The 27,090-nt window shown below is 43.8% G+C and overlaps 2 protein-coding genes across 3 annotated transcripts; one reads left to right on the forward strand and one right to left on the reverse strand.

Moving 5' to 3' along the window:
• Positions 1–199: 199 nt before the first annotated feature.
• tomm5 (translocase of outer mitochondrial membrane 5 homolog (yeast)) lies at positions 200–952 on the reverse strand. The gene is made up of 2 exons (XM_028416563.1): positions 730–952; positions 200–491 (listed from the first exon to the last, which is right to left on the reverse strand). Exons 1-2 carry the CDS (start codon positions 848–850, stop codon positions 457–459), a joined length of 156 nt encoding a protein of 51 aa, XP_028272364.1. The 5' UTR covers positions 851–952; the 3' UTR covers positions 200–456.
• Positions 953–1,704: 752 nt separating this feature from the next.
• On the forward strand, positions 1,705–25,763 carry frmpd1b (FERM and PDZ domain containing 1b). Of its 2 annotated transcripts, none has more exons than XM_028416733.1 (17): positions 1,705–1,956; positions 8,030–8,180; positions 11,045–11,155; positions 12,056–12,228; positions 13,351–13,453; positions 13,761–13,806; positions 14,052–14,156; positions 14,247–14,342; positions 15,241–15,366; positions 15,450–15,569; positions 16,051–16,184; positions 16,834–16,960; positions 17,232–17,324; positions 17,554–17,736; positions 18,071–18,272; positions 20,137–21,105; positions 21,202–25,763. In XM_028416733.1, the coding sequence occupies exons 3-17, from the start codon at positions 11,049–11,051 to the stop codon at positions 23,799–23,801; spliced, it is 5,184 nt and encodes a 1,727-aa protein (XP_028272534.1). In that variant the 5' UTR covers positions 1,705–1,956; positions 8,030–8,180; positions 11,045–11,048; the 3' UTR covers positions 23,802–25,763. The 2 variants fall into 2 exon arrangements, with proteins under 2 accessions (XP_028272534.1, XP_028272535.1); XM_028416734.1 differs by having other exon boundaries at positions 1,706–1,956; positions 18,071–18,218.
• Positions 25,764–27,090: the final 1,327 nt, after the last annotated feature.

The raw sequence follows: 27,090 nt of genomic DNA on the forward strand, positions 1-27,090 counted from the left end.
TGAATTCAGAAAAGCAGATAAAATTAATATTTTCCCCATAATTTTCTCCACGGTGCCAGTTGTTGACGTTTTCAGCTCTTTCAAATAGAATATTTCATTTGAAAACAATGCAATCATATTTTTTTTAATACAGATGTGTTTTAGTGAATTGTAATGTGTTCCCTTCTTCGACATTAGATCGTAATAATATCTCATACAATTAAACCAAGTTTGTTTATTTATTGTGTGGCTTAGCTGACAAATGAAATATCAAACAGAAGCTTTATTTAACACGTTAAATTAAAAACAAAAAAATGTACAAAATGGAACAAATGTGAAAATGAAAAGAGGCTGTCTCTCCGGTGCAGTGATGGACAAACACTGGTCATGTTCCACGCTGTCATGGCCTCAGCTGTTTTCTCTTGCTGCATGTGATGCATTGACTGGATGGATGGAGGAAGACCCCAGCAGCTCGGCTCATATGCTGTCCAGCTTCTTTAACACATATGGAGCTGTGAAACAGAAAAGGTTGTTTGTGTTAGGAGGACCACGTGAAAAACAAGCAGCAGCGCAGACCGATGCGTGTCGATGTAGCCTATATGTTATTAACCTTTACGGGGGACCGGGGCTAGAAAGCTATAGCTAACACAAAGCTACAGTTTTAGTTTATTTGACTGACTGTAAAACAGACGTCAGAAACCGCTGGAGACACCCGTTTTGTTACAGAATCTCAATGTCATCAGTACTCACTGGCTCTGAGAAGGGCGACGTAAATAAGGAAGTTTCGTAAAGACGAGATGACGTCTTGTCGCATTTTCTTCTTCATCTCCTCTGGGTCCATTTTCGGCCCGAGTCCTTCAAGTTTGAACATTTCAGTTGTGTTTTTTTCGGTTACTTGTTCAGTGTGTCTTGTTGAGAATTTTCAGCATGGACGAGAAGATCCAAACCGGAAATACGTAAACACGGAAGTTACGCTAAAGACGGCAAGCTCCGAGGGACGCACGAGGTAACAGAGGGCACATTTTAATGTGTGGTACTTATCATTAGCTGATCGCCAGATTAATCGATCATGGCATTAAATTAGATGACTTTTAAAAGTGTATGGGTTTAAGCAATGAATGTTGTATTTCCTTAAATTAATTTGTTTGTATTTTATTTTAATTACCGTGTTTGTAAAAAAAAACCTTATCCCTTATGATAATTATAACAGACTGACAATCAGCAGATTATACATTTAAATGTTGAGGGAAGCCTCAATAATTAAGGTAGGCTTTTTGTTATGTACCGCAGTGGGACTCAATTGTCTGTTTATGGTAATTTTGTCAAAAATACATGTATGTAGGGTCATCCATCATGTAAATCTTGACACAAATTTTGACTGCACACCCCCTAATACCACCCTTTGGGGTGATATTGTCAATTTGTTTGTTTGTCTTGCTGATTTACTAATATCCGAAATGATTAAACAAATATAGCCTAAAATCAGCTGAAATAGAGGAAAATACGGGACTGGGGTACTCTCCTGCTTCGCCCCTTTAAGTCAACTAATAAAAAGAAAATGAATATGCTGTTTATTATATAGATCATATAATGTCTGCTTCTTCTTTTTCTTCTTCTTCTTCTCGTCATTTGATGAAACTGACCTTGCGGAGGAGGGTGGGGGTCCTCCCGGGCAGACGACTATGGAGGCAGGGAGGAGAGAGAGAGAGAGCGACGAACAGAGGGAGGGGGTGGGATATTTCTGAGCTCAGGGCCGAGGATTAGGCAGAGAGCAGTCCCAGTTCGATGACAGCATCCAGCGTACAGCCAACCCCCCCACAACCCACATCACCACCATCATCTGGCCTGGGAGGACGCGGCGGATATTTTTAAGGCACACGGACATCGTCTCCCTTTTGATTCTCCGCATCACTGATTTTTGGGGGATAATCCCCCTCCAGACTCCCGGTCCGCCTGTCTCCTCCGTCTGACCACGAGGTGAGTTTTTTTCGTTATTTTCCGGTGTTATTGTCTGATGAAGGAGGTGCGCCCGGGCTGCGTTCGGAGGAGCCCGGCACCTTGCGTCCAGTCTGCCGTTTGTATACTGATATAATCACACACAAATGAATCATTTCACTACCGGTAATATTCACATCGCCTGTGGGCTACACCCGAGTCCCCGTTTGAGGGTGGCGGTGTAGAGATTTAAATCCGATTAAGATTATAAAGGAAGCAACAAAAGACTGACCTTTTTTTTCTTTGTTTAGCCTCCTGGGTTGAGTGGCGTGGCTCCGACCACTGATGAAAGTTATTGGCCAGTGTATCGGCACATATTGATTATTGTAGGGACATTTATAAAGCATTTATGAGCACAGACGCGGTCGGTGAGGTTACTTCTCTTAACATCAATTTATTGGGTATAGTCAGAATTGCCCGTAAATAGTCATTAATAACATACATTTAATCCCACACATTCACAAACACATGTCTTGTGCAACAGTATTGTGATCCACGCTGTCGTCTACGCAGTGAAATCCCGGTCACTGGCTACAGATTGGAAAAGCACAGACTAAATCCTGACGGATCACGGGGATGCCAGGAGTGTGGGTAGTAAAACACGCACATTATGAATGGGCGTAGGCGACGTGCAGCCACCTCAGGACAGCCGTCTCGTCCTCTATTTTTTTTAAAACCACTTTCGCTCGCATCCCTCTGGCCAGCAGCAGCTAAAGCCTTTCCTCCCTGCGCTCTTCCATGCCGTGCCAAGCATGACAAGCGCAACACAACTAGACCGGAACAATGCGTTTTGCTGTTCAGAGGCCTTCATTTAATGCATGACATGATTTAAATATGACCGCTGATTGCGATTCAGACATGTGCGATAGCAGAAGCTTCGTCGTGCACGGAGACATCACTTTGATTAAGATTCGCTGCATCATATGCTGCTGTTTGCGCTGCATATGCCGTTTTGGTGCTGTGATATTTACCCTCTGTGGATGCTCAGTGTTTGGCTTTGTGTGTAAAGCCTGTGTGTTTGCACGCTGCTTGTGCTCTGCCGTCGCTGCAGGCGTTTGTGCAGTGACTCAGGGATGTATGCTACAACATGTGATGGGAGTTATTGCTCCTGGGTCACTCCGCCAGAGGAGAAATACTATGATGGGCAGAACTCGCACATCAGGAAAGACTTGATGCCTGGCTGCATTAGCCTCCATCTACTCTGACTGCTCCTCTGCCCTACTTACTGCAGCCAGCCATCCAGCCATCCTCTTCCTCTCTCCTCTTCTTACATTCATGTCTCCAGGGCAGACTGTGTCTCTGGGCTGGTGTTTGCTGCTCCAGTCCACACACTGACCATAGATCAGTCAATAATTTCAACAATCCAAGCTGCTACTGGAAGGAGCTACTGATCAATTCAAGTTGATTAATTGATTAATGGATTGATTATCAAATAGACCACACTTGGTGTATCTGTTCTTTCCTCTTTAAGTGTGCTGGTGTTATTCATGCAGAGGAAAAATGACCTCATTGATATGACAGCTCCATGGTGATGGCACAATTGACTGGCAGTGGCCCTGTAATATAGGCCAACTGTATTTATGGGAATATAACAAAATCATGATGAGAATGAAGAGTATATAAAAACACCATAAAGCCTGTAAGTAAATCAGCAGCTCCCTGTAACCAGGTTTTCTCAGCAGCAGCATGAAATATTCAAGCTCTTATGCTGTATCTATATAAGTATTACTGCACAGACCAGAGCGCCACAGCATCATATTACTTCACTTAAAGATAAGACCTGTGTTTTCTGAAGGATCGCTGAGTTGAAGGAAATTGGCTCAGACAGAAAAAAGTGAAGCAGACTTCCCAGACTCCCAACATGCATCATCCTTCAATATCCAAACGCCCTCCTCAGACATCAAGATATTTCTCTCTTTTCCCTGAACCATCAGAACCCGTTGACACAGATCCCAAACACAATGCAGCACGCTATTAAAAGACCCATTATTTAATAGTGCACTGGGGAACTCAAGGCTTGCCAGGCCGCTGATGAAAGGGGAAATGAAATGAGCGGCGCACAGCGAGCCCTGTCTTCGTAATGCTAATGGAACGAGCTGACAGACAGAATGAAGAGCAGAAGATGTGATTATGTCTGAATGAGATGTAACAAGCAAATAAACCAGCAAAACATAACAAGCATTCAAACGAGCCACCATGATGGGTTTAAATGAAACCAGTGACCAGTCACTTTACACATACAAATACTATATAAAACAGATGAAGAGGGGAGTTAACGTCACAAGGTTTTACAGCAGTCCATGCAGTAATTGGACTCGCACAAACCTGCATGGAACCACACTGCTGTTTGACTAAAAATACAGAAAAGCAGCTTAATGAAAAGCATCTGATGATTCAAGGCTGCCTGACAGATTCCTCTCAAGTTAAAATGATTTCAGCTATGATCCATTTTGAGTTCTGGGGCTGAATCCACAGAACAAAACACATAAAAGGTCCCTCGGAGCGAGGAGAGGACCAAGTGCCGATTCTATGAACACAGTCAATGAATCATTTGCAGTGGAAGTCTCAGTCTGTACTTACATTTGCTTTTTGCAAACTTTCCCACTGTTAAATGTTTCTTGAATTCTAGATGCAAGTGAAGACAATATTTTACCACTTACTTTAACGTTCAATACAACTTGAACCACTCGATGAATATACATCACAAAGTTCCATGACTGACTGCTGTGGGCTGTTCATTTGCTCTGCTCAGCTCATTGTTCTTCATATTTACAACTTTTGCATTTGTGAAATTTGAAGCAGTTCAGCTGTTTCACATAAACCTAAATCACGTTCACCTCGAGTCATCCAGATATTCACAAACACCGTGTTTTCTGCCAAGTGTGCTGCTGTTGTTGGACTGAATGTTCTCTGAAGTCTTCATCCAGCTTTATTGGCAGTGACTGTGAGTCAAAATGAAAATGTTGAGTCGCTGAACCAACCCCTGCTGCCTCATGTGGTGCAGCTGTATCCACCATGTCTTATTCGGCTGGGGACACGTGTGTGTGTGTGTGTGTGTGTGAGACAGATTGGGAACAAGATGTCAATAAGAGCCAAGTGGTCCCTTCTAAATTAAAGCTGTTGTTGAGCAGTGAGCAAGGCTTCGGATGGAGTCTGATGACCAACTGTGTAATCAGACTGTAGACTCCACATGTATGAATTGTGCGTATGTGTTGAGTCAAGATGAAAGTTGTATTTGCTCTAATGCAACTTCTCCTGGCCCTGTTCAGGCTGCGCTGACCTGCCGTGGCCCGGTCAGGCCCAGCTCTGTTAATTGGGCTTAAAGCTGTTTTCTATGCAGCTGACTGCACATGAACTGCCAGTTCAGTACCACCTCTCAATCCCCTGAGGAGAGAGAGGAGACTACCTCTATGAACTGCATGTGTGCTCATACCAGGCCTGAACAACTGACTGTTTTGTCTCTGAGACAGAGAGACATTGTGCGTGAAAACGAGCCCAGACGGGGGGAAGATCGTCTCAGACAAATGAGAGACAGACATTTAAGCAGAGAGACGGAGAAAGAGGCTTCATTATCTAACAACAGTTTTTTTTTGCATATGGTAAAATAAGATATACAACCTTTTTTTAACGTACATGCCCAATTCGATTGAAAAGCATAAAGTTTGTAAACTTTTGTTGTATATCTGTTTAAAAAAATTGAATCTTTGCACTGTCAGCACTGTCTGAGAAAAGAGAACTCAGCCTTTTTGCAGTATATGTTACCTCCCTCTCAAAGACTTTCACTAAAGGGGTCCAAGAGGACACAGAACAACATGGTGTCAACACTAATGGAGGGTGCTGCTTCTTACAGCACACAGTTCAAACATGTCAGAAAGAGCCTGAAAGATGACAGCTTCCCTAAAAGGCTGTGCAGTGTCGCCACACAGGAGACCACTGACCAGATGCATCACATGATGTTTTAACACAGCGGTACATTGACACATAGCTGGGTACCTCCCAGGGACAAGTCCATGCAGACATCCTCTCCAAATGACCCAAAAACTGCAGGGGTCTGGTGAAAGATGCTCAGCATTTCAACAGATAAGCTGACATTTTAAGGCAGATCCTAATTCGTTATCCAAAATAAAACTTGCAGCCATTTTTAAGCAGAGGCCAAAAATTAGCTGAAACAGTGGACACACACATCGTCTTCATCTTCAAAAAAGCCTGATCATTAGGGTCTCCAGGCCGGCAGATGGCCTCTGTTTTCTGTGATTGCTGCTGGTAGACAAAGGTCACATTAATCTGATCACTTCAGACCACTAAGGGTCCAGGACTCTGACGTAGATGAGTGATCTGTGAGTGGTGGATGGTGTATAAACACAGGAGCAGACTCTGGTGAGAAAAGTGCTTTTTCGTTCTACCTGAGGCTACTTACGTAAAGTGAAGAGCGGTGTATGGGTGAAAGGAGGTGAGAAGGAAGATTGAGTGAAAGGCCAGGCGAGGTTGAAAGACTTGCTGATGAGATGAACTTGTGGTGAGCTCGGGGACTTCAGGACATGACAGTGGAGGACAGCATTTACCATTCTTTATTGATTCAGGACAAGATTAGGAGCAGACTCATCACAGACACACCGGCTGTTAGGCCTGACGCTGGGATCAAATGAAAGTCACATGGGAACAACTTCTGTATTTAAAGTTTTAACAGGTTTGCTTATTTTATTATACACGTATTTAATGCCTGGCCATATATCAGTGCCAGCTGTCTGCTTTGTTTGTCGGATGATGAAGAGATATTACATTGATCACCTTTGCTCCTGTTGAGTGGACTCTCACTAGAGAAACTTTTGTTCTTTCCTCTCCTTTACAGCAGTTCATTTCTTTGCCCTCTTCACCCTCTTTAAAATTCTTGCCCACCCTTTTCTTCCCCCCTTCAATATCCTGTCCTTTCTCTCTTTTCTTTGCCTTGACCAATTCTCTTTTCTGGATTCCTTTCCCTTTTCTTAGCCCCCTTCAGAGTCCCCTCCTCTTTCTCCCCTGCAGCCCCCCATACGTCTTTCCTGTGTGTCTCTCTCCTCTTGACTATGTTAGCAGGGTGGCAGAAGGGGGCGGTTGGAGGCTGAGCTAGCTACATTAGCCGCATGTATTATTCATGTGCCCTGCAGTCTGCGTGGGACTGGGTCTTATGCTGGCTTTTCAGTGGGACACATGGGCCGTGTGAAAGAGCTCTGTGTGTGGGACTGAGGTCCTGATGGAGGAGCTACACCGATGGGACTAGCGGTTTCATGATTTCTGCTCCCTCTTCAAAATCAAAAGCCTCAGGGAGTGAGGGTTTACTTCACAGATCAACATTCAAGTGCAAAATGAGCTGGTTTCCTTAGATGACTTCAAGAATGTTTATTCAGTGTCTCTACTAATTCAGCAGCCAGGCTTTTCACAACAAAGCATTCCCCAAGTGTGTTTTTCTCCCCAGACCAGAGGCTGGCTAAGGTTTCAGCCATATCTTCCCTGATGTTCATATGAAAGACTTGCCCTCTTTCACCATTGGCCAACATCTCTGTTTGCCTGGCAGTGGTTCCCTCTCTGCCACATCAGGATTCACAGGCTGCTCTCTTTGCTTTTAGTGTGTGCCCACTAAGAACTGTTAACTGAACTGGGCTGTATGAAATTTTAATTTAGACAACCGGACGGAGATGGAGTGCCTCGTCTCTACATCGCCATGTGCTTTTCAGGCTGCAGAGGAGTAGAGAAAAATGGTGGGTGAGAGTGAGAGAAGAGAGCGAGAGAGCCTTTGGGACCAGAGGAGGGGCCTCTTGGAAAACCACAACCACATAGCTGCTTTAGTCTCACATCTGCTCTGCTTGACATACTTGCGTGCTCTGAGAGAAAACATCAACAACTGGAGGAGAGCTCTGTTAAAATAAATAGGTTAAAGTCAGATACAGCTGACGCAGCGTAATCAGACATAATAACTGGTCATTTTACGCCTCAGTTCAATTGCAAAATGGTCATGTGGTTATGTGCTGGGGTTATAGGTTTTGACAGCTCTCTAATGGTGTCGTTCTGCTCTGCACAGGTGGCTGCACCAGATTGTGATCGGCCCTGATGAGCACAACGACCCCTCTTCCTCTCTTTTCAGCCAATCCTGGAGGGGCTACGGAGCTAATGTCTCAGAGGACGAGGGGGTGTGTGTGTTCTGGAGTCCTAAAGAGACAAGCTACATCACGGTGAGTCACCCTCTCACAGTCTTTAGTTAAATGTGGAACGTGGTGCTGCTTGCTTAAAATAACCGACAAGATTTAGGACTCTAAAAACATCGGCACATTACATGTTTAAACCTTTTCCTGCTTTTACCAGGAGCGCACCACGGGCCTTTTTGCTTTAAAAGTGTATTTCACTACAGGGACATAACTGCGCTTAAATGTAATTTATTTTAAATAATTAAAATACTTAATCTCTTTCTTCCGTCATGATTGCTTGTAACACTGTGAAGGATGTGGCGTTCACACAGTAGGTGATGTTTTGTCTGGTGAAAACAGTGATGACCTAATTTCTTCCTTGACTTTTTTTTTTAAATTAGAGAGAAAACAAGTAAGAAAATGCACAGTTTCATACAATAATCTCCTTAACATGAAAATGGCAGCAGAAATTGCAGTTTCATATATATATATGATATTATTTGTATATAATTTATATCATATATATATATATATATATATATATTTATATGATATATCATGCCTGTAAATAAATCAGACTTGTTTCTGCACATTACAATATATACCAGGATATTAGTTCATAGTAATTGTGCAGTATGTAATACAGTGTATCACACATCATTTGTGTTCTGAACTGTGTGCGGTCTACTCTGTGGTTTGTTTGTTTGCTTGTTTAAGCTAGCTAATATTCTGATCACGTTTACAGTAATATTAAGGATTTGTAGGAACTTTCTAGACAAGCTACTTTGGCAAGCAAATGTTCAGCCAACTGCATGTTGTAAAAATGTATGTTGCTATTTTTGGGTCAGCTGTATCTGGGTGCAATTTTTACACACACACATATATATATACAAGTACTTTATTTTGTGCACTCTTTGGGTAGAATTTTCAATTATTGAGTATTTCCCATATATATGCTGTTGTTGCTAAGCATGAGGTAGTGAATCCCAGCTCATATCCTACAGTGTGCATGCTTATAAAGAAATGGCTGGCTGCTGCGGCCCACAGGGACTGACATTGGAGATGACTACCTGACTCGGCAAGGGCAGTGAAGGTGAGAGAGAGAGAGAGAGAGAGAGAGAGAGAGAGAGAGAGAGAGAGAGAAATGTAAGACAGAAGAGAGAATCAGGGAGAATGACAGCAAAGACCATTGTCTGACTCAGCACTGATTGCTTCCAATAAACACAGCACGCAGACATTAAGCATGCACATACAACTGCAGGCCTGCTGCAAATTCAGCACAACATAATGTAAGCATATTAGAAGAGAAGACATGTTTTATGGTCCAAATACAGCAGATGTATCAGTTTTTGTGTCCCCTAATGTTCAAAGGGGGCGGATGTGTAAGTAATCACACTGGGTTCCTCATGTGCAGCTGTCAGCTACCTTGTCTTCCTCAGCCTTCCTCATCCACTTCAATCTGCCTCAATCCAGATAAGCAGGAGGTGCTAAAGTGACACCCTGACCAGTGTGGGCTCGTGCAGAACGAGGGCCTTTAATCCTCTTAAAGGACAGACCTACGCTGCATGCTTTACTACTACTGAGGCAGGCTAGTCGGCGCTGGCCTACAACCAGCGATCATGTCAACAGAGACGAGCTGATTGTTTATTAATAGACAAAATATGGTGAATGCAACTTTTCACAGAGCAGTACTGCTTAACATCATCTATTAATCATACTGCAGCTTATTTTGTTTCCACATTCCCAGAACGTAAAGTACAGTAAAGTAATTGCACCATAATGACTCCACCTTTCTCATTTATTGGACTTTGGCATGTTTTAAAATGCTGCAAACGAGTGTGGCAGATGGCCAGTGTTTCTTTTAACATCTTTGCAAAACTCTGGAGGTTGGCTCCACATTTCAGAGAGCTGATCAAACTAAGCTCCTGGCTTGGTTTTTCTGAGGCCAAGGTATGGATCATTAGGTTTCTGGAGCGCATTTATCATCGTTAGCTGTATTGATCAGGTCTGGGTCGCTGCTCTTTCCCTCACTGCCAAAGTTTCTCTCCCTTTTCTGCTCCTCCTGGGGTCAAACGGTCCAGTGCGGCCCCGAGAAGCAGATGAAATATATCAAAAGACAGCAAGCAAACAAAATGCAGAAGACTTAATTCACGTTGATGACACCAATCAATGATATAGCTACATGAACATGTGTGGTAGAACACTAACTTGGAAAGTATTCGGAAATGGACAACAAAGCCTGTCAAGGAATTATCAGAGCCTGTACAAGCTTCACCAGTGGAAGCGTATTGATCAGCTGACAGACAGAAAACACAGCAGAGGGGAGTCGTAAGTCTCAAGATTTGGTCTGGATTCAATGCTGACCAGCATAGCCTCCCTGGGGTCTGACTGTGCCATCCATCGTTCATTATGTTGCCACCACTCTCCTGCTTAAAGGGCAAGCTAAGCAGAAAATGCACAGCTGCAGAGTTGTAGTCAGAATGCAGATTGTGGCAGAAAATATGTTGGAAGTTTTTGTGAATCTTGTTCACATGTGACGGTGCACTAGTTGTTGTTGTTGTTGTTGACAATCAGGTCATTTAGACATGTGTTGTTGCTCAAGCTGACTAAACTCCACCCCCCTCCCCTTCTCTCCCAGCCTTTCTGTTCACATATCTGATTATTCATCGTATTCAAGGCTGGCTACATGCACTGCATACAAAAATAACAGAGCAGACTGGATGCAAATTTAACCGGAGCACAATTGTGGCACTGATTACACAGTCTAAAAAGACAGAACTAAGCTGTAAGCAGTTTCTAATTTATTTTATCCCTCCAAATCCTTTCATCTTCTTCCCACTTTTCTCTTTTTTCCCCCTCCAGCTTCTTTGCAGCAATGTAACTCATATCCTTGTCCCTTATTTTTTTTTTAGATAAATGGAGGAGAAGGAGCGATGTAGGAGCAGGTCTCCAGCTCGGAGGGCCAGTCGGGTCCAGCAGGTGGTGGGAACAATAATACGACGCACCCGAGAGTCACTTAGCAGGTACAGAATTAACAGGATGATCTTCAAAGCGTAAGAAATGTTTACAACAACAATGTGTGGGATATACTCCGAGGCTGCAAGGTTGGTTTATAAACAGTAGGGAAAGAAACTGGAGCAGAAATATTAAATCCTCACAAACAACTGCATCAAACACACAAAACAACTTACAGTGAAACCTCCAAACAATCAATCCTGGGATGGAGGGCGGAGAAAGCAGCTTCATCCGCATTTAGGCTTGCTGCCAAAATGAAGAAGTGAGGAATGAGTGAAGTACATTTCTTAACATATACACACACCACATCTCCTCCCCACACCCACGCATTGAGACACATAACACATAACTGAGTACATATTCAAACCCTGACTGTCCCTCTCACACACAAACACTCCCCACAGCGAACCACAAAAATGCTTTCAAGAGCCCTTCATCCTCTTGTTGTCCGCTTAGTGGTTTCTCATTCTCATTCTCGGCGAACGAGGCGTTGCAGAGGAAACCCAGTAAACTCCATCTTAGTCATTCCTGGGAAAGGTCTCAGCCCCTGATGACCAGCTGACCAGGACTGCATGGCTCAGAGAGAGGATGTCACCATTTGGACTGAATGCAGCATATAGCGTACAGCTTCTGGGGCAGATGTTTTCCCAGGATGTATAGAAATGTGTAAAATTATGACCTTTATTCTGAGGCTGCATTTAATAACTGTTTAAACTGAATGTTATTTCATGCTCATACATTCCTTCGAAAAGCCTCCACTACTTTCAGTAGTCACTCATTGTTTAATAAAAAAAGATGATTTGGGGGAAAAAAAGAACAGCCCTCATTTCAATCCATCTAAATATCTCTCTACATTAGTACTGGTAATGTTCAGTCAGATAACCTGCGACCCTGTTTGACCTCCACAGAGAACGGTTGCTAGGCGATGGGAGGTCGCAGCGCTCCAACAGTCTGTCCAATCAGAACTTCCAGGCCAAGCTGACGCTGCAAATCACCAGGGACCCAGTGCTGGACAGCAGCACTGGACATGGCTTCGCAATCACTACAAACCCACCCCTGCTGGTCAGGGACGTCACCGCAGGTATATGGGGTTGTGCGAGTGTGTAGTGTTGCATTCAGTGTGTGTGTAAGAGAGAGACGTGTTTGTCGATGTGGATGAGGCATTTTGTTTTCCTGATTCCTTTACAAATGGCCAACTGCTTTATGCAACCATGCACCGCCTGCAGCACATCAGATTTATACACTCCCTTTGTGTCCCTCTCTCTCAAATGCACATACACACACGCACACAGACACACACACACATTGACTTCTGGCATTCAGATGGCAAGGCATGGTGCCAGAGAAGCCACAGAAACAACAGAGCCACCTGCTCATCCTTTCTAAATTCAATCACTTTTCATTTAGACAACTTTGATAGGGGAGGACTGAGAGAGTGAGAGAGGAAGAGGGGCGGGGGATGCTGATCCATTACTTTGTGTCCATCCTGTAAAATAAGCTGATAAATGCCCTGAGGAAGGTCCCACCCTGCCACCCGCTCTGTAATTGCTACTGGCTGCCAAGGAAAGAAAGAGAGAGAGGGTGAGAGGAAGAAAGAGACAGAGAGGGGAGTGATAACAGAAGAGACAAGATTTAATAGATACAGAACATGCCAGCGGGAATACCCAGTGGGGAATAGACAACAAGCAAAGTGCAAATACGGCCAAAGAGAGTGAAAATAATGAGTGTGAAAGTGCACAGAGTGCAGAGAGAGGGAGGGAAGGGGTGATCAGGTGAGTTTTGGAGGAAGGCAGAGGAAGAAGGACAGAGGATCGAACACAAGGATCAAGATGTAGGCAGAGTCGCCATGAGAAGGACAGGTGTTGGGTGTGTGTGTGCTCATGTGTATATACACTTATGTGTGTTATAGTAAGCTGAAACTGCTGTGCCTCGGTCGTGCTCGCTCGCCTGAAGACAAATGCGTATAAATAACTAGAGAAAGCAGAGCGGGAGCTGGAAGGGACCCAGAATAACAGTAACCCCTCACATCCTGGAGCTGAACACTGTCGAGTCAGCCATGTTGAACAAGCATGTGCGTCATTCTGTGTTTGTGTGGTGCCTACATCTCTGTCTATACCCCCCTTTGTTCCCACCATGTGCAGCCAGGCTTTTGTCATTTGCCAGGTCTCACATTTTTGTTGTTGTTGTGTGAATGTGTGTGTAGGGAGTCCTGCAGATGGGATTCTATACCCAGGGGACCAGGTGCTGCAAATAAATGATACAGTGCTGGAGGATTTGAGTCCAGAGCAGGTGGAAAATGTCTTACGGTGAGAAGAACTGGAAAATCTATCTATCCATCTATCTGTCTTGTTTTTTTTCTTTACCTTTACAGGAGTGTGAGAAACAAGTTGTGTTACTATAACCAGTGTGTCCAGTCAGTCCTGTGATTTGACACATTTGTTTTCGGAAGTGTATTTCTGAGAGTGTGTGGAGGATTTGTGTGTGTGTGTGTGTAAAAGGCTTAGCAAGTTAGGGTCAAAGGTCAGTGGGGAACGTCCATACTTGACAGCTGGACACAGAGATAGTGATCTCTCTTGTGTGTGTGTTAATGTGTAATTTTCTTCCTCCTCTCAGGGACTTGGAGGATTGTATCAATGTGACTATCCTACGGCACATGACTGTGAGTACAAAGAAGACATTGATGACGTCAACACAAACACACACACACACATATTCACACAGAGTCATTACAGCATCCTTCATTTAAACATAAGCTGCATGTTTCCAAGCATGTGACTGTAAGCCTGGTATCTTCTAATGGGATTAACTTCCTTAACATTGTGGCTCATTGCCTGTAAATGTACCTCAAAGTTTGTTGTGTCAACTCGCTGTTTTGACGAGCTGGCGCGTGTTTGTGTGTTGCAGAATCCCAAGTCCTCCATTATGTCAGCAGAGAAGAGAGCTCGCCTGAGGAATAATCCAGTTAAAGTGCGCTTTGCAGAGGAGGTGGTGGTCAATGGGCACACTCAGGTGGGGATATCTGCTACTGCTGAATGACTCTCACTTCTTTCTTACACGTTTGTCTTCTAACTAAACATATATCTTACTTTTCTCTACCAGGGAAACTCTCTTCTCTTCCTGCCCAATGTCCTAAAAGTCTATTTGGAGAATGGGCAGACAAAGGCCTTCAAGTTTGACAACACCACCACTGTTAAGGTGTGCATTAAAAACAGATTCTAAGGGATAATCACATGCTCTAAAGGAGTATTTGAAGGTTTTGGATTAGGTGAATACTCACAGACACAATGTGATGAAAGGTCAAAACGGATACATGTTCACATTTGATAAATCTTGAATGGAAGATTGATAACTGGATAGATGCATATTAGCCAAAGAGGTGGCTGCATCATTCATGGCTGGCTGACATATTTGTCAATACCAGCGTGCTTCATGAAAGCCAATAGGAATGAAGTAGCCACAGAGTTCAGGGTGATTAATAGTTCCATGTTGGTGCCACTTTGTGTGCACAGACAAGGATTAATAACCAACATAGAAGCTACTAAGACATCCAGCAAACTGTGCTGCCCCTGTGTGTATAGAGTTTGCTTAAAACAGAAAGGGAGTGCTCTTTGTCCAGTCTGTTTTACAGCAAAGGCAGAACAGTCATAAAGAAGCATACTGTGTATATTTGTGGTGATTGTACATACAGTAGTTTTTGGCACTTCATATTATCATCTAATAAGAAGCTTCTTTCACAACAACATGGTTGTGAGGAATATATAATTAAGCCTACCACATGTTGTGGTGTGATTGCCTTAGAGGTGTCAGATGTAGCTGAAGAAAACAAAACGTGTGTTGTTTCTGAGAGGACGAACTTATGAAATTATTTAAGAAACTGTAGGTGGATTTTGTGAGTATATAATTATCCTAATGAGATAGCAAGCCTCACTATGGTGTCTGTAACTGTAGTACGTTCATGTCTGTAGCCATTATTAGCACATTATTGTTGGTATTCCCACCCAGCAGGAAGCTGATGTATCCATCAGCAGGCTGGGATGAAACATGTTTGTTTAGAGGCCTGAACTGTTTTGTTGTTTTTTTTTATTCATTCCAGGACATCGTTCTGACTCTGAAGGATAAACTGTCCATACGAGCCATTGAGTACTTTGCCCTGGTGCTAGAGCAACAGTACAGCATCACCAAACTACTGTTACTGCAGGAGGACGAGTTTATACAGAAGGTGGAGGAAATGACAGATGACACACATACAGCAGCAGTGGATGGCTGTTTCTAATGGATGCAGTTTGTCTTTGTTTTCACCAGGTGGTGCAGAAAAAGGACTCCCATGATTACAGGTGTCTCTTCAGGGTTTGTTTCATCCCAAAAGACCCTGTGGACATGCTCCAGGAGGACCCTTCGTCCTTCGAGTACTTCTTTTTACAGGTAGGAAAAAAATATTTCTATATCTCTACCCATGTGATACATTTGTAGTTATATATCAGACATTGCTTGGGTGCTACACCTGTTTGGTATAATCACAAAAATAGAGATGATGTGTGAGGTGAGGCCTCTTTTGACCTGACAGTATATGACCTTGCACACTTTCTGTATATTCCAGTCAAACACCAGCTTTGATGAAACTCAGCTTTTAGACTGTATTTAACCCAGTATGTAAAGCCTTGAAGCTACATGTATTTTTTTTTTCAGTGTGTGTTTTTGTTGCACAGTACAGTGAGTGCCAATTATGTCATGTTGATTTATTGTAGTAAAGCAGTCTTTACCCCCTGCTGTGTTTGTTTTTTTTGCTGGCAGTTCAGTATTGCCAGTGTTGGTTTACTTAAAGATACTCATGAGCCATATTTTATGCAGCATGTGACATAAAGCCTTGCTTTACTGTAATGTGCCTGTTAATGTCTGTGTGCAGAGTGTTGGAGATGTGCTACAGGAGCGTTTTGCAGTAGAGATGAAGTGTAACACTGCGCTCCGTCTGGCTGCCCTGCACATGCATGAGAGATTGGATAGTTGTGGACAGACCCGAACCTCTATTAAGAGTATTACGTGAGTCATATTTGTGTGTGTGTGTGTCACACTGTGCAATGTTGTGGAGGTAGGAGTTTGAGAGTGTTATGATTATGTAATGATCAGGATTTGTCTGCACTCTTTGCTAAATACCTAATCTATTAATGTGATGGGAAATTGTGAGCGTGTGTGTGCATGTGTGTGTGTGTTCATGGGCAACATATTTGTCCCACTTCCGGTCACACATTGGTATTGTTGTATAACATCATTACAGTCAAAACACCTTTGCGTACTGGGGATGTCTTTAATTGTTTCAATATCATTTCTACACATGTATTGTGAGTTCTGGAGATAAGATGTGAAACTGACCCTTAAAACTAGTCACCTGACAAATGGTGAGAACAAAACATTAGCTAGATAGCTTATGAGGCCAACAGTCTTTGGTATAAATGCAGACGAAACACTAGAAACTGGTCATTAGCCTTAAGAAAGACAAAATGTGGTTGAAACCATGGCAATCTTCTCCTCCATAGACTAGCATTAGCTGCTACTGGATACTGTATGTTTTGTTCTAAAATTGCACCTTGGTTTTGACTTCTTCTGAGCTCCCTGTTGTTTTCAAAGGCTGCACCTTTTTTCCAGGAAAATAAATCAGATCTTTCGTCTGTGTACGTGTACGTGTTTGCAGAAAGGAGTTTGGCCTGGACAGCTTCATTTCTCCCACGCTGCTGAGCAACATGAGGGAGAAGGACCTGAAGAAAGCCATCAGCTACCACCTCAAAAAGATCCAGTCTCTGCTAGAGCCACGCCAGAAGGTACATACAGACTGATGGCACTGAAAGGCGTGAAGAGACACGTTCTGACAGTTTAACAGGGGCTTTGTGCTACTTTTTTTTTAGCCGCTCACGGTGGTAATCTGCCTGAGTGGTATACAAAATCACACTAGGTTTGGAGAAAGATAAATGGTGGGTAGGGGTGTACCTAAAAAGAGAAATGAGCGGATGTTAATTCCATAAACTCCTCCTGGGTTTGTCTTTGTCCTGTACTTACTGTAACGGATCTCTCCTGTCCTCTGTGGCGTTACAGGTAATATCTGCTACTCAGGCTCGTTTGGCCTACCTCACTCAGCTGGGAGAGCTTATTTCATATGGGGGACGGTCCTACACAGCTACAATGATGGTAAGCTTTACATAGCTTTACATAGTGGGATGGATCTGCTTTATAAAACATATTATAACTAATTTAAACAATTTACTTTCAATGCTCACCTTCACAGTAACTTCATAATGTTATGCACAAACATTTGTTATTATATTAGTCTGGACTGGTATGGATGTCATTAAACAGTGAGGCAGTAATCCTAACTTTGTTATATTGTTCTGTTTTTCTCATATTCCTCCACACTCAGCTTCAAGACAGAGAAGTCTTGGTCAGTTTACTGGTAGGAGCCAAGTATGGGATGAGTCAGGTCATCAATCACAAGCTTAATGTGATCTCCACGCTGGTGGAGTTCAGCAGCATCAGCCGGGTGGAGTTACTGTCGGAGTCGGACAAAGTCAGCCTACTCCGTATTTCTCTGCATGACATGAAGGTAGGGGACACATGGAGATACTAAGCTCTGTCACTTCTAGACATATAGACACTGACACAGATATGAAAAGTGGATAATCACTCACCACACTGTATTTGTGCCTAAGCTCATGCTAGAGTAAATTTAGGTCACGCATTCTTTCCCCTCACTCACATACAATATACAACAGTATGCAGCCTAAGGCCGTGTGTGTTAGCAATATAATGCTAATTCGCTGTCTCAAAGGTGACTGTCTATCCTTTTTTCTCCCACTCTGTCGCCTTCCCCTTTCCATCCTTACCCTTTGATTTTAATCACTACTGCTTTACCTTATCTTCTGCCCTCCCCCTCTCAGCCATTTGCCTTACTGATGGACTCTATGGCAGCCAAAGACTTAGGGTGTCTGCTGGGAGGCTACTGCAAACTCCTGGTGGATCCAAGTGTTAATGTCTTCCGTCTGGGGCGCCCAAAAGTGAGGGTGCACCGGATTCCTGCTGAAGAAGGTGTGTGTGGGAAGTTCGCCGTAGTAGAGGGCGTGTGCTATGAGTCCCTATCAAGTGAGCAAAAACGGTTTCACTTAAAACCATCACTTCTTTGCCTTTAGCCTTTTAAATAGATGCTTTTTCTCGCATCACATGTTGGTGTTTGTCACCAGCCAGTATGGGTATGGATAGATGAGATCATGTCATGTTATGTTATCACATTTAAATATACACTCAACAAAAATATAAACGCAACACTTTTGTTTTTGCTCCCATGTTTCATGAGATGGACTTGAAGATCTAAACTTCATTCCAGATACACAATATTACCATTCCTCTTAAACATTGTTCACAAATCTGTCTAAATGTGTGATAGTGAGCACTTCTGCTTTGCTGAGATAATCCATCCCACCTCACAGGTGTGCCACATCAAGATGCTGATCTGACATCATGATTAGTGCACAGGTGTACCTCAAACTGCCCACAATAAAAGGCCACCCTGAAATGTGCAGTTTTGTCTCACAGCAAAATGCCACAGATGCCACAAGCATTGAGGGAGCGTGCAATTGGCATGCTGACAGCAGGAATGTCAACCAGATCTGTTGCTCGTGCATTGAATGTTCATTTCTCCACCATAAGCCGTCTCCAAAGGCGTTTCAGAGAATATGGCAGTACATCCAACCGGCCTCACAACCGCAGACCACGAGTAACCACACCAGCCCAGGACCTCCACATCCAGCAGGTTCACCTCCGAGATCGTCTGAGACCAGCCACTCAGACAGCTGCTGAAACAATTGGTTTGCATAACCAAACAATTTCTGCACAAACTGTCAGAAACCGTCTCAGGGAAGCTAAACTGCATGCTCGTCGTCCTCATCGGGGTCTTAACCTGACTCCAGATCGTCGCCGTAACAGACTTGAGTGGGCAAATGCTCACATTCGATGGCGTCTAGCACGTTGGAGAGGTGTTCTCTTCACGGATGAATCTCGGTTTACATTGTTCAGGGCAGATGGCAGACAGCGTGTGTGGCGTCGTGTGGGTGAGCGCTTTGGTGAGCTCAATGTTGTGGATCGAGTGGCCCATGGTGGTGGTGGGGTCATGGTATGGGCAGGCATCTGTTATGGACGAAGAACACAGGTGCATTTTATTGATGGCATTTTGAATGCACAGAGATACCGTGATGAGATCCTGAGGCCCATTGTTGTGCCATACATCCATGAACATCACCTCATGTTTCAGCAAGATAATGCACAGCCCCATGTTGCAAGGATCTGTACACAATTCTTGGAAGCTGAAAATGTCCCAGTTCTTGCATGGCCAGCATACTCACCGGACATGTCACCCATTGAACATGTTTGGGATGTGCTTGACCGGCGTATACGACAGCGTGCACCAGTTCCCACTAATATCCAGCAACTTCGCACAGCCATTGAAGAGGAGTGGACCAACATTCCACAGGCCACAATAGACAATCTGATAAACTCTATGCGAAGAAGATGTGTTGCACTGCATGAGGCAAATGGTGGTCACACCAGATACTGACTGGTTCTGAGTCCCCAGACCGCCAATAAAGCAGAAACAAAATGCACATTTCAGGGTGGCCTTTTATTGTGGGCAGTTTGAGGTACACCTGTGCACTAATCATGATGTCAGATCAGCATCTTGATGTGGCACACCTGTGAGGTGGGATGGATTATCTCAGCAAAGCAGAAGTGCTCACTATCACACATTTAGACAGATTTGTGAACAATGTTTGAGAGGAATGGTAATATTGTGTATCTGGAATGAAGTTTAGATCTTCAAGTCCATCTCATGAAACATGGGAGCAAAAACAAAAGTGTTGCGTTTATATTTTTGTTGAGTGTAACTCTGTTCTACAAATGTACTAACACATGCTCTGCTATGTCTGGTGCTCGGATACATTCCTGGTTCCATTAGGTTATGTGTCCCGCTGCTGCAGTGACTCGGATGACTCAACAGATGAAGATGATCCAATGGATTCTCAGATAAACAAGCACCCTGATCCAGCAAGTCAGGACTGGGAGGAGAGGAGAAGAGAAGAGGAAGAGAAGAGGAGGGAGGAAGAGAGAAAAGAAAGAGAGGAGCACAAAGGCAAACAGGAAGTAAAGATAATAGTGACCACAGAAGGTAGAGAAAATGAGAGCGAAGAGGAAGTGGGAGCAACAGGATGTGGGGGTCTGCGTAAATTCAGTGTTATGGATGAAGAAATGAACCTTGAGACCACCTGGTACCACACTGATCCTCGGGTCACCAGCAGCTTCTCCAGCCTGTCCAGTGGTTCTTTGAGCGCTGCCTTGGAAGAGAGCAGTGCAGCAGCCAAATCTACGTCACGTCTTCGTGGATCATGCACAGGCGAGGATCTTCCCAGTTTGGATGTTCACCACCCCTACCTCCTAGAGCCAAAACTGAGCCAAGGGCCTCTGCGACCCACCAACCTCAATTACAAAGGCAATGACAACTCCTGCCTTTGCTTTGCTGACCTCTCCAAGGCTGATTTCCTGCCTAGCCCACCTGAGGCCACTAGTGATGATGATGATGATGATGATGACGATGAGGAGGAAGAGCATGGAATGGAGGAATTCAGACGCATTTCCAAGATCCCTAGTTCGAGGGATTTGAGAATGATTGATACCACACCTTTTCAAAGATTACCCATTAAAGGAAAGAAAAAGGTCCCCCCTAAAGTCCCGATTAGGACAAGTTCAATTCCTGTTAACAAAGCTGGACAGGCTGAGCACCGCCTGTCTAAGGACGAAGACGCTCTATTCCTGACACCATCACCTAACCCCAAACCAGCTCTTCTGGTCAAAGACAATGTCTCGGAGTCTGAGGATGAGTTTTTTGATGCACAGGAGAGATTTACTCCACCAGTTCCTGATTTGTCAGGTTTGTATGTAATAGCAACATGGCAACACCCAGACACTGTGATTAAAAAGGTTGTTTGGTTTAGTAAGATGTGTTTTAAATTTTTTTCTCTCACAGATGCTGAACTGGCTGACCAACAGAATGCTAATCGTTTGAGTGGAACCTCGAATGGTCTTCCAGCTAGCACAGGGAAGGAGCAACCATTACCACTTGCCAATAAAGCCCAACCCTGTAAAATCAAGGCAGAGAAGCCTAAAAGCCCCTCAAATCAACACATCAGCCAACAACCCAGTCCTTCAAAGTCATCCCAAAAACCCGAAGTTAAAGTCAAACCACCACTGGCACCTAAGCCCCAGCTTCCTCCCAAACCTCAGATCATTCCACCCAAGTCCCCTCAGCATGGGAGATCATATGCCCAGTGCAACGGGGATGCATCTGGACGTTTGTCTTCTGAACTACTGGAAATGGAGCCAGACACTATGGAGGTCAAGTCTGTCACATCAGGTGGATTTCCTCTGTCATCATCCCTGATCACAGCTGTGCGGTGTAGGAAGCAGCCACAACCCACCACAACACCACAAGCTGAAGAAAAGACAAAAAGACAAGAGAACAGTCCAAAGCAGAATAAAGATCTTGCACATGGAAACAGTGTGCATGTGGTTTCCAAAGACAAAGCATGCATCCCAGATGAAAAGGAAACTCTTAAAGTTGAGGGGAAAAGCAATGGGACTGGCCTGCCAACAAAAAAGCCACCGAACCTTCCTCCTATCCCTCGCTCCAATTCAGGTACAAAGCTTGCAACCCCCCCTCCAGTGCCTCCCAAACCCACTTCTCCCAGTCTTCACCCTTTAACCTTACCTGCCAGCTCCCCTGTCTCCCCTACTGACCCAAACAAAGGGATCTTTAAGGATGGCATTAGTCCACCAAATGGAATTCTTCCTTGGAGTAGCCGGAATGGCAGCATCCGGTCAGGACCTAGGAGGGTCTCTCAGAGCCATGAGAGCCTCTCACCCAAAAATACTGATGCACCGCTTACTCTTACCACCTCTCTCACCTCCACCAATTCTAAAGGTGTCGGGGGCCTAGAAAGCAGAGAGCCTGGAAGATCAGGGTCAGGATCCGACTTGAGAACCAGCTCCTCCAGCCTTGGAGGACGACTCCCAGCCTCAGCCTTGAGGGGAAAGATCCAGGCTCTACCTTGGTACATGACCCGTTCCCAGGAGATTCTAGGAACTCTGGACTATCCCTCAACTAGCTCCATCAATGGAGACACATCTGGCTTTGGCTCTGGTTTGTCTGTAGCCAGTGGTTTATCAGATTTAAACAAAACCCCTGTGAAGGACAAAGAGACAGTTGCCCCAAAATTGGGAAGTAAAGGAAACATTTTAGATGACGGAGCTGAGGTTGTTATAGCAACCATCAAAGAGGCCCAGGATGTAACTTTGCACATGAAAAAGGCCAATGGCATGAATGGCTCACACCCTAATCTAAATTTTAGAGAAAACAGTGCACACAGTGGCAGTGTGTCGTCAGAGCAGCCTCAGTCATGGTCTCATTCAGCTCTGGGGTTGGGAGGTGTGACAAGCATGCAAATTGAAGGTGACTCACCAACCTCCTCAATGGCAGACAGCACACCTCCACAGGAACACCGGGAGTCTTGTGGCTGCCGCACTGTTTACACCAACTGTTTCAGTGGTGACACTGAGGACTGTGTCAGCTTTGATGAGGAGCTCACTGTGTATGAGTTCTCCCGCCGAATACGCCCCAAACCTGCCCGACCAGCACCCGCCACTCCTCCGACTCCTTCAACTCCTCCAACACTCCCCCAAAAACCAAACATACTGTCACTGCTGAAGGACAACCCTCGCCCTCTGTCTACTTTTTCTACTGCCTCCTCTGAACTCAGTCCTGTAGTTTCATGTCCAGTTTCACCCACAACCTCGCTTGGTGGTCCTCTTCGTTCACTCACAAACAAAAACTATGGTGGGCTGAGGGGAGGGTTTGCATCTCTACGTCAGGATATAGATCAGCTTCTTCTGGTCTTAGAACAGGGACCACTTGAACAAACAACAACAAACTCGCAACAAACATCATGTAAAGACTCAAAGCAGGGGAGGACAGGTGTAAAAGCAGAGCCAGACCTGAATCACAATGGAACTGAAGACAGTACCACCCCAACACACAGCCTGAATTGTACCAGGATGAGCCTTACCCTTATGACAGAGGCTGAAAGGAGTCTTCTCCAGGCAGAGGCTCGACGGCTTGCATCTGGGTGTCAGCGGGCCACACGTGTCGGCTGGGCACCTGATGAAGCCCTGCGTTCTTTATCCAACAGTTTCAGTGCCCTAGTTCAGCTGTCAGCAGCCTGCCTGCGAACAAACCCGTGCCCTGGTTGTGACATCTGCCACAACGCTAGTCTGGCCCACAGGGATGCGGACGATGATAGCCAGGAGGCCATGGACAAGCTAAAGGAGATAGTGGGTCTGTACCGGGAGTTTGTTGGGGCAGTTGAAACTGCTGGAACTGGTGGTGGAGCTGGGGTTAAGAGTGTGAGCCTCACAGGGTCTGGACAGGGTCAGGGGGAGGGTGATGGGGTGAGGCTACTAGCTAAACGCTGCACCGTGCTCATCTCCTCTGTATTCGCGCTCACGCAGCTCTTCCGGACACGCACACTAGAACAGTCTGACACGCCAGGCCACATACCGCTCAACTTTTGACCTGTGAACTTTTACCCACTGACTTCAGAGGTGAGACATGAGGAAACAGCACAGAGATGACTGATGTGTAACTCCTGTGTACTTGTACAGTAAGTGCCATGCACACACCACATCACACACACACCCACATGGAAACACTAAACAACAAGGTGGAACTCGCATTGCTCGGCCTCTCCTTGGACGCATATGGACTATGCATTTGTACATATGGATTTTATAATTATGTCATATTTCCCTTATTTTATTATACGATATGTGTATGTATGTACGGATGGATTCCCATGTATGTATTTATGTATTTATTTTTACAATATTTGCACCACAATCTGTGACACACAGGTCTTATAGGAAGAAAAAAAATAACTACAGATGTCACTGGAATTCTTATTTTTTCCTTCTCTTTGAGACAGTATTATGTTTTTTTTCTGCTGCTTTAAAGATTTCTCCACTCCACAAGGTGTAATCTGTAAATTGTCATTTTTTTCAAGGTTATTATTATTATTATTACAGTATGTTTACTGAAAGAAATACAGAAAAATACTTTATCACACTTGTGAAATGTACTGATTTGTTTTATATGTGCAGAGTTTGCACCTTTTTAAGGATTTAGTTTTTCAACATTACTGTCACATGTAAATGGGATACAAAAATATACCATTACACAGCAGGGAGAGCACTTTTGACTGTTACAGATTGCACCTTTTTACGAGACACATACCCTTGTGTAAAGTGTTTTTTCTACCCATTCCCGGTCCAATGCTTCTTGGAAATACTCCCATAACCCCAACATATGCAGTATTATAATATTAGTCTAGTTTTCATCCAAAGGACACTATGGTACATATTTATTTTCTGGGAATGTGTGTGTGTGTGGGGCCCAGGCAGCAACACAGGGGACCTTATTTATGTATTTTGACTAGGCATAAGAGTGACTGTTAAATTCTGTCCAGATGTAGCAAAGATCCAAAGTCTTAAATCACTGAGCCACACTGCTATGGTTTCCTCTTTCGGGCACACCACTCTAATGATGACATGTTGACTGACAGATGGACTGACTGCTGTATGCTGGGGTCAGAACTGTAGATATATATATTTATATCTCTGTTAGTTTATGGCTATGCAAACATAAACTCCCCCCCTGTAGACCTTTTTTTTGTGCTGACATTAAAAACAATAGCTGCATTATGTTTGTTTGGATATAATGGGTGCTTTCTTTGTTTGGAATGTTGGCTTTTGTCTTGTTTTCTTGCATTATGGAGAGCAATGTTCTGCAAAGTTGCATGGCATTAAGCATTTGTCAATATAGAGACTCCTGTCTATACTGATGTATGTGAATTGTCAGTAAAAGGATTGCATTGCTCGATCAGTTCGCTGATGTACAGTGTTCACTAATCAGCACATCCCATATATCACATGCTGCCAGCTCACTTGACGAGCCATCCGATTTGAAGGATTTACTTGAGCCACCTACGACAACAGTGAGGTAATTACGCCAAATCAGTCAGCAGATGCTTATACAAATATAATAAGTGGGATTAGCTGAAATAAAGACTGCTCAAGTGTTCAGAGACAGCTGGTGAGGAGGTAGGTAGTATATTTAATCTTCCGAATTGATGACTGAGGCTAATTTTGTCGAGGTGGTTGTGTTTAAGAAAAAAATAAGAAGGCAAGTCTCCTGTGTGGGACTCTACACCCTCCCGTTGCCATGGAGGTGAGGTCTGGTAGCAGTGTCCATCATAGCATTAACATCAAGACATTCTGTGGTGTCTCCTGTTGTCTATCTGGCAGGCTCGCACAGTTAAGAGTGCTTGTGTCACTGACTTCTTTCTGTATGGTTAAAATGAATAACAATTCATATTCATACGTTGTGTTTCTACATAAGCAGTCACCTTTCCGTACCCATGTACAAGTCAATGTACCAAGAAATGTATTGTTTGGGAATAAATGACACACTGACCTTAATGGATCTGCTTGTGACTTAATTGCTGGAACAATAAATATCTATATACCGTACATGAGATTATATGAGTAGGATTTAACTACTGTTCTGATATTCTGAGTATTTTAGGAACAGCAGGGAAGATTTGAATCTGAACCTGTTGTTTTAGTTAGGCCTTTAAATTATTTATACAACACTAAGCTGAATTAGGGCAAGACTTCTACTCCTATTATTACACTGGACTTTTTAATAATAAATGTAAATGTACAAGATTTCACCTAAGATGACAGAAACTGAAGAGAGAGCAGAGAGGCTTTGCAACTACAGCGGCTCAAACCGCTTGATCCAAAGTCAGATTGTCCTTAATCTGATCATTATCTGCAGCCTGACTTTGTGACACAGTAATCTAGAAAGTAGCAGTCTGCAGTGCCCCATACATGTGAAAACATGGTCGGACAGTGAGGTCCTGCTGCTGGAGCCGGTTGATAACTGCACACAGGGGTGTTAAACAAAGTGCTAAGTGCTTTCATCCATCATTATGATCCAGTGTCAAGTCTGTTCTTTCTCTCCACAATGAATCATTGTGTGATGATGCCATTTGTGTGATTGATTACAAAGAATGGATTTCAGTGCATAATTGACAAAAGGCAGGTCAGGTAGATGAATCAACATTATTGTACAGTATGACTAAAAGGGGCAAAGTCTGCAAACCACAAAAAACACCATTTAGTTTATCATGTATGGTGTAATTTAACATTTGTCATTTGTCTTTGTAAGTTAATCTTTAGGAAAATTTGTTCAGCAAGTCATTTGTCTGTATAAACTCACAACATAACACTCTTTTATGTTTTATTTATGTTTTGAATAGACTGATCTTAAACATTTAATTATTCATGTGACATTTTCATCGTGATCTGCTGACTTGTGCTTCAAGAAAGTGACAAACAGCATCGTTTAATATCAGAGAGGCTATCCCACTTTTAAAACAGAATAAAAAGTCTTGCTTTCAAAGAGAAACTCCTCAGGGGACAAAAACATCTCATGAAACACAGTTCACTCTGGACAAGCAAAAGAGAAACCAAAAGAAAAGAAATGAATAAATACACCAAATGATCCATTTACATGGCAGCTTGAGCTTTTTGTGCCACTGAACATTACCCTCTGCCCCTGTCCTCTCTCAGTACCATTACTCTTCTTCAGCCCTTTCTCTCTCTCAAGTGTCCGAGCAGCATGCCTTTCCTCTTTGGGCTGTCGTACCCAGCATTAGCTGCTGTGTGTGGTGACTGCATCTACTCATGCTTGAAATCTGAGCCCATTATGTCAACAGATGTTACAGACAGAGAGGAGAAC

This window comes from Parambassis ranga, chromosome 10, assembly GCF_900634625.1.
Source record: "Parambassis ranga chromosome 10, fParRan2.1, whole genome shotgun sequence".
NCBI lineage: Eukaryota > Metazoa > Chordata > Actinopteri > Ambassidae > Parambassis > Parambassis ranga.